This window comes from Seriola lalandi, unplaced genomic scaffold, assembly GCF_002814215.2.
Source record: "Seriola lalandi dorsalis isolate HSWRI2012SDOR001 ecotype SW California unplaced genomic scaffold, Sedor1 jcf7180002054505, whole genome shotgun sequence".
Taxonomy (NCBI): Eukaryota; Metazoa; Chordata; class Actinopteri; order Carangiformes; family Carangidae; genus Seriola; species Seriola lalandi.
The window spans coordinates 1689623-1697902 of NW_019525058.1; the positions used below are offsets into that span (position 1 = coordinate 1689623).

Below are 8280 nucleotides of genomic sequence, written 5' to 3' on the forward strand. Positions count from 1 at the left end.
CAATCCGTCATCGGAAGAGAAGAAGAACGTGCGCTTTTAAAACGCCGCGCGTGTTATTTTTGATAGATGTGTATAAGAGACAGGAAGAGACGCGTTGAGACGTCGGCGGCCGCGCGCTGACCGAGCGACACGGCGCGAGGGGGAAGAAATGGGCACATGAGCGTTTTCAGAGGAAGCCGCGGAACACAAGAATTCATGATTCCGGTGCCGGACGAATGAGAAGAAGAGGAGCGAAACCTGCCGCTCCGAGAAAAAGAAGGAGGAGAGGAAGAGGAGGAGGAGGAGGAGGAGGTGGAGGGTGGAAATAGCGGAGTTTGATGGAGTTGTGTGCGCTTATGCCGGTGATTTAGATGTGTATAAGAGACAGGAAGAGACGCGTTGAGACGTCGGCGGCCGCGCGCTGACCGAGCGACACGGCGCGAGGGGGAAGAAATGGGCACATGAGCGTTTTCAGAGGAAGCCGCGGAACACAAGAATTCATGATTCCGGTGCCGGACGAATGAGAAGAAGAGGAGCGAAACCTGCCGCTCCGAGAAAAAGAAGGAGGAGAGGAAGAGGAGGAGGAGGAGGAGGAGGAGGAGGAGGTGGAGGGTGGAAATAGCGGAGTTTGATGGAGTTGTGTGCGCTTATGCCGGTGATTTTTTTTTTTCGTCCTTAGCGCACAAGACTAGTTGAACGACGCGCCGTCAACATGTTTGACTGCATGGACGTGCTGGCCGTGAGTCCCGGGCAGATGTTGGATTTCTACACGCCCAGCCCGTCCTCCTGCATGCTGCAGGAAAAGGCTCTGAAAGCCTGCATCAGCGGACTGGCGCACAGAGAGTGGCAGCACCGCCGGAGCGCACACTGTAGGTCTCCAAACTTCTCCTCATCTGTTGTTGTTGTTGTTGTTGTTGTTGCTGCTGCTGCTGTTCCTCTGTCAGACCTCTTAATGCTGATGGGTCAGTGCGACTCCAGCGTCCACATGACTCACAACACGTTGCTGCACAGGGCTGATTATTATTACTATTATTATTATTGTTGTTTTTATTCTCATGAAAACCATCCAGGGAATTTAAAAGTTTTAGGGGAACTCTTGGAAACAGGCCGCATGAGAGCACCACAGGCTGAGCATACTCATATTAGGAGGAATAATTAGTCCGGGATGTTTGATGGAGCAGCTGAGTGACGTGATGAAGTTTACATTTAAGAAAAAGGGAAAAAAAGTTTGTTTTTTAACGTGAGATTGAGCAGAAAAGTCTCCAGAAGCTCCACGAGTCCTCCGCGGTGGAACCTGCAGCCCGTGTGCGTGTCTCGGGTCGGTCCACGTTAAGCGCAGAGGCTGGAGGAATGCGGAGAGTTAAACACAGGCGGAGGTCTCCGCATCTCCTCCCCGGCCGCACATGACAGGAGGAGCGGCTGGGCCGGCGCGGGGCGAGCCGCGACCCGCAGCTGCCTGACACTGATTTAGATAAATGACCCCGCGGACTTGTCAACAACATTAGCGGGGGGGGTGCTTTCGGATCATGTCAAAATCTAGTGTTTTGTATTGGCCGATGGTGATGGATGGTGTGGCTACTGTTAGTGTTCTGTCCAGGTGAATAAAGAGGAAGCTTCTCTCTCTCTCTCTCTGAGTCAGAGGCAGATCAAGAATTCAGGAGAGAGAAATGTTAAATTTAAAGTTACACTGAAGTTTCAGTCTGACTGAAATATAATGTTCAGCTTCACCTGAGGGGAAAATGATCATTATTATAACGAGAGGAAAAGGTTAAACCCGGAGGCCGACTGTAATCTTACTGAAAATATGACTCTGAGTGAAGCTGTCACCTCGGTGTGAACGAGCCCACACTCAGTCTGCGAGTGTGTGTTTATTGTGGATGGTTCTCACCCACTGACCATGTGCTCATCAGACACTTGTCAGTGCTTGTTTTTCTCTGTCACCCTGCTGCTCTGTGATTTATCCTCCGCTGATAATGAGGAGCCTCCAGCTGTCATTCCTCAGGAAGTGTTTGCTCAAGGGCGCTCAGTCAAAAGTGGCTCTTATCATTGGAGGGTAAAAAATGCAAGTTACAGCTGCCACCTTTTAACTTTGAGCTTCCTCGCCGCTCGCTCTGCAGCGGCGGCTCCTCTGTGAGCGATGACAGAAAACTGCAGCTGACACATGAATTTACTGATTATTATTTTTTTGGCCTTTGTGGAAATCACAAGTTCCCCGAGCGCGAGGCGGCATCTGTGAAGGGACTGACAGCATCAGCCTGAAACCAATAATCACTTTACTTTTGTAAATGTCAAAGAAAAGCAGAAAATCTTTTAAGGAGCTCGAACCAGCAGCTCAAACAATGAAAAGTGTTGTGAATGAATTTTGTGGCGATCTGCTCATCAGTTAATCGTCTCACTGACCTTTAAAAGAGAAAAGACAAAGAGTTTCATCTACGTCACGTCGACACGCAGAGTTCACTAAATGTATATAAAAACTTGTTTTTGAAAAATGTGAAAATGTTTAAAACAGTTTATTTTTCAGACTAAGGGAGATGAGATTTCACCAGCAGCAGAAATATTCACTTTCATTTTACCATCAGTAATTATTCCACATTAGCGTTCCTGCGCAGGGCGGTCGACAGGATTGAATTAATACTGAGCTCAAGTTTTATCAGTTCGCTCCTACACATGAACATTTGGACCAGATAGTGAAAAAAGTTGCCAAATTATTTATTAATAATCTATTAATTCCTTAAATGAAGGTTTGGTTGTTGTTGCAACTGGAACCATTGTAGTTTTTTAAGATGATTTTTTTTCCTGGTTTTTCTTTTTTTATTAATTGTAGAAAATGTAAAAAACGTCACTTAAACAAATATGATTCATCTCAGGAAAACACTCAATATAAATTCAGTTTTCAACAACCACATAACATGTAGTTATTAATCATATTTACCAAACAGGAAACGTGTAAAAGGAATGAATGTAAAAGTCACGTCAGGCTGGAGGTGTAAATAACTCCAGCGGGTGTCTGTTCCTTTAAAAAGCAGCCGTTCTAAGACGGGGCTTGTAGCCAGGATTTAACAATACTGAGGTCAGGTCCAAGTACAGCCCCCCCCCCTTACTCCCCTCAGAAAATTATAACCAGACACGAGATGAAGGTCACCATTTCTTTTTCCTTTTCTTCCTTTCTCTGTGTTTACATGAAGGTTAAAATGCTGCCGTCTCCACGGTGAGGAGACGAACTGCGGTGAATCCTTCACGTATTTACTGAACTAAAAATAGACAAAGTTCGTCATGTGACTCTAAAGATACTGAAATTACCCGATAACAAAAGCTTTAAACCTTTTTCATTGGAGGTAAAATGAGTGACTACATGACCTTCTGGAGGCCGTGCACCTTCTGCTGTTGTCACGGTGAAGACACAGCGGAGCCTGTTTGATTAAATTCACCTTCATTAGCTCATTTCATTTGTCATAGAATTCAATTAGATGACTAAATGAAGCCTGTGCGTTCTCTCCTGGCATTTGAAGTGATAGTTTGGGTTATTCGAGGTGGGGTTGTCGTGTTATCTGTAGTCCGGTCGCGGTCAGAGTGATACCACCTCATGGAAGCGGCAGATGCACAGATGGCGGCATGATGCGCGGCGGTGGACGGGGACAGCAGGAGAAAAAATGACCACCTAAAGAACCGGCTTCAGTTTAAGTGTACGCTATATTTTGAATATTTTTGCCGCTTCATCTCGCCGTCAAACAGCTCTTTACTAGTCAAATATCTGATCCGCGCTGTAATACAGTGCGCGACGTAAGTGTGCGGAAGGTCAGCGGGTTAAGAAAAAGTAGTTCCAAAGCAAAGAGCTGTTTTAACGGAGGATGAATCAATGGAAATATTCACAAATAAAGTGTACACTTAAAATATTATTGTTTAATTTGTGCATTTTTTTTTGTTGCTGTCCCCGTCCACAGCAGCACATCGCTCAGCGCCTGTGCCGCCGCCGCCTCAAATCTAGTGCAGGTCAATACACCGACAACCCACAAACTATTGCTTCAACATAACGTTTAGTTTACGTTGTTAAATGAAAGAAATGGCGCACTGAGGTGCGTTTGATTTGCCGTACAATTAGACAATCGGTGCCCTTTAACACGTACGCCGGACCCGGCCTTTCAGGAAGCGCTGAGCGGGACAGAAGAAGATGCTGGTGATTTTCTTTTTCTTACAACCGACTGGTCTTCAGCCGGTGAAGCGGCGCCTTGGCCTTTAGTGCTGTCAGACAGGACACCCCTGCCCTTTTCCTGTTTGAATAAGACACTGTTTAAATTAGACTTTGATTGGAGAAAGCCTCTCCCAGGGTCATCGAAATGTTGGTTTATTAATTTATTTATTCAGGATAGTGGAAACCTCCTGGGTGTTAATTAGCCGCATTGACAAAGAGCCGACCATTAATGCACTTCCTCTTCCAGTTTAGATGTTAATTAAGAATGATCAAGGACCTCCTTCCAGCAGATAAAGTGGGCTTTGTGGTCGAGGAATCGCCGCGTACGAGACCCACGCTGCGGAAGTAAGAATTCATTTCAGTCAAAGTCGTTTTATCAAAAACAAATCCAGAAACTATCAGACAGGAGTTGGAGAGGTGATCCTCTACAAACAACTGCTGCTATTGTGACTTAAAAAGACAGTGTGATGTTCCAGCCTGATATGTATTGTACAGGCGATGGTATGGGATAATTGGGGCCTTTTTGTCTTCAAGGCTTAAGCTCCTCTGATGTGGACATGAAAGGCCATTAGCACAGCTTGAACACCAAGCTAATTTAGTGGGCATGTTAAATGAAAGGTGGTTGGGGGGAAATAAAAAGCTGTGTACAAGAGTGAAATGAAAGCAGAGCTGGCTGATGCCAGGCGTGTTTAATTGTCATGATTAGGGCAGCGTTCGGCTCCCGCCAGGGTTAAACTGACACCGTGTTTCGGCAGCGACGCTGGCCTTTTAATAAATATCAAAATGTCACATATAGCTCCTTAAAGTGCCACCGGCTCCTGCTCCACCGGACCAGACACATGTTCATGTTTTATTTCTCCAGGAGCGATTCATTTTTTCTTATGTCACCGGCGGAGCCTTTAAAAAAACCCCTAAATAATTTTTTTAATCTGGTTCCAGTGGAGGATTTTCCTGCCACATGACAATTTAATTGCCTCTTAAAAACAAAACAGAACATTTTTTAATGTATGAGCGCACGGCGAGTTCAGTTGTAAAGCACCTTTCAACAACAACGCACAACAAGACGTTAAAGAATGCGAATAAACAGCTTTTCAAAATAAAATAAATAAAACACAAGATGAAAAGAACCTGTTATGGAATAAAACAGAATAAACAAAAAGATTTGAATAAATATAACTAGATTTAATTTATTAATTAACACTAGTATACACAAATGTAATAAATAGTTTAGTAGAATAAGGCGTATATTGTGAGCAGATTTAAGGATATTTTACGTATTTATTAATGCAAAATATTTGTTAACAATTGTGTGATACAATTTTAGCGTATTACTTTATTGTCAATAATTATCTGTTTATACAGCTGTAACAGGAGGAGTTATAGCGTTAACAAATTCATTATTAGTGTGTTATAAACAATCAAACAAATGTTTATATAATTTTTTCTAATGTTAAATCGAGGAACTTAAAGTAAAGTGTCATGAGATTAAACAGGAACGTTTTAATTCTTGATTTAAAAGACTTCTAGCAGCAGACATGACCCGGACCAGCAGGGAGGTCCGAGCGAGTCGAAAAACGCAGCAGCGGACCACAAACATGTTCCTGGCTGTGAAACATTCAGCGTTTTATAGACCACAAATGGAAACTGATTCTGATGTAATCCACTCTGCTGGTGTAAGGGAGGACTCTGGCTGCTGGGCCCTTAATCAGCTGCAGCATCTGACACCAGAGAACAAGTCAAACCTGCTGGTCCGAGTCATTTATAAAAGTCTTCTTGAGAACAAAGGACTTTAATTCTTTCTTTATTTTGAAAGAATGAGGATGTTAAAGTTTAGCTCTGAATCTACAGTTACACTCAGATCCCAGAGTCGCTTTATGTCTTTACTGTCAGTGTTTTAATTCAAGGGGAACTGAGGTGTAATTATTTTTATATATATATATTTTGATTTTTTACCCGGATATTTTTACCCCAATATCCATGTTTTATATATAAATATTATATATTATATATTATAAATTAGAATGAAATAATCAGCAAAGGGGCTCCAGAAAAACGCCTATAAAGTCGAATTATTATTAATTAATTTAGTCTATTATTTAATTTTATTTGCTGCTGTCCTTATCTCACGTTACCTTCTCCTCATGACGCTGAACAATGTGCAAAATCATATTGTGATTGTGTGAATATGAATCAACATTTGTGCGTTTCATTTTCACTGAAAAAAAATATAAAAAATTCTGATAATGTGATTTTTGTTGGGGCTTTGTACCAAACAACCTTTATAAAAAAAATAGATATATCATGTCTTTATCTTCTAAAAATAACAAATATCTTATTTATTATTTTTTGCTTAACACGGATATGTTGACATAAATAGAAACTTTCAATGTATAATGTTGTATATTTTTCATATATTTTCTGGGAACAATGATAATCTGAGGTCAAAAGTTTAACATGAATACTGGGCTTCAACAGAGATGCTAACTGAATAAATGGAACTGTACAGGATCAATTTCATTTAATTTTCTTTTACTTATTTTAAAGATGCTTACATAAACCTCTATATGGATTTACTTTAAAATTTAAATTTTAAAATGAAGGGCTTTAGTTCCTAAATGAATGTAAGGGAAACAATCGAAAAATAACTTCAGACTCTGTAGATTTATGTATTTGTAGCAGGATCCATGTCGACTGTTCTGTTTCTTCAGGTTGCAGTGTAGAGTTTTACCCTGTCAGTGTTTTCAGGAACTCAGAGAAGAAAAGAAAAGGAAAGAAAAAGAAAAGAAAAGGAAAAAGTCCTGACTGCTTGAATGATCATGTTTTAAGATTGTGGATACCGGCAGAATTAATGACTTCAGTCTAAAAATATCAGCCAACAAAAGCAAATATCAAACGAGTCCCGTACAATGATTGGGTGATATTTAGTTTAGAGTCTGAGACAGTGTTTGAAATATATCTCTGCAGAATGTTATGAAGCTGGGACACAGACAGTACGTATGGATCAATGAGGCATTTACATTTGTCACCGCTGGGATCGACTATATTTTATACAATTTTACTTCCTACATGTGCGCTCTGTAGACTGTTTTAAATTGAGTTAAAGCTCCATATTTTCTTCTTCTTCTGTGTTTTATTTTGAAGTGTTGATCTATAAGAAGATATATTTGTGGTTTTAAGAACCAAAAACCATCTCAGTGTAGTTTTACATCTCCTCTCTCAGGCTTCTCTCTGGAGCTCTAGTAACAACAGGTCGGTGAGCCAATCAGAAGAGAGGAGGCTCTGAGCCTCTCTTCTGATTGGCTGACTGTTTCCTGAGTGCTCCAATAAAAATATAGCAGATTTCAGATGAAAACACTCAGAGAAACCAAATCCTGTAAAGGTTTGGATGGTGGGTCCAGGTGGGCGGGGCTTGGTGACTGCTTTGTTGTGACATCACAAAGTTCCAGAAGTCCTGACGGCTGGTTTTAAGGCTCAGTTTCTGAATACAGGCTGTGTGCATTTCTCTGTGGACTGAGGCTTTGATACTTTCACAGTATTAATATAGAAGCTAGAGCTGATCTATAATCACACTACACATGGACACAGACCTTTACACTGGAGGAGCTTTAATGAACAACGATCTGTAACCACCTCTTCAGTATCTGAGCACATCGGTTTATTGGTGACCAGCTGGGTTGGGTGGGAGTGGAAGTTCAGCTGGAACATTATGAGTTTTGAATTGGATTTTTTCCCCTTGTTGGCCACACCCGTCACAGAGCAGCCGGTTCACTTCTTTTAACTGTTTTCTAAAGAGCCAGCGTCAGAGAATCCAGCTCCATCTCAAAGTGCTGGCGGACCTGCTCTGTGCTTTTAAGGCCATGAATTCCTGCGGATTAAAAAGAAACCTCTCACATTTTAACGGCCTTATTCCTCTTCCTGCGTTCCTTCGCTGAGCTTTCCCGTCTATCATCTGCTTTTATGGCTGTCTTAGCTGCTCAGTCAGTTTTTATGAAAGCTTTGAAGTGGCTTGCACCTGTTGTGTTTTTGGTGGGTAGAGTGAGAGAGCTTCCCTTCAACATGTGGTTTGACCCTCGGCGCTGCAGTCACCCCGGGGTTGCCGTGGGGTCACAGGG

At 42.1% G+C, this 8280-nt stretch overlaps 1 protein-coding gene across 1 annotated transcript in view; it reads left to right on the forward strand.

Annotated features, from left to right (window-relative positions):
- Positions 1 to 600: 600 nt before the first annotated feature.
- The window catches only part of LOC111660075 (retinoic acid receptor beta-like), a 65002-nt gene continuing 57322 nt past the window's right edge, over positions 601 to 8280 (forward strand). The window contains exon 1 of the mRNA XM_023413201.2: positions 601 to 848. Coding sequence (XP_023268969.1) covers positions 692 to 848 — 157 coding nt within the window. The 5' untranslated portion in view covers positions 601 to 691. The remainder of the gene's footprint in view (positions 849 to 8280) is intronic.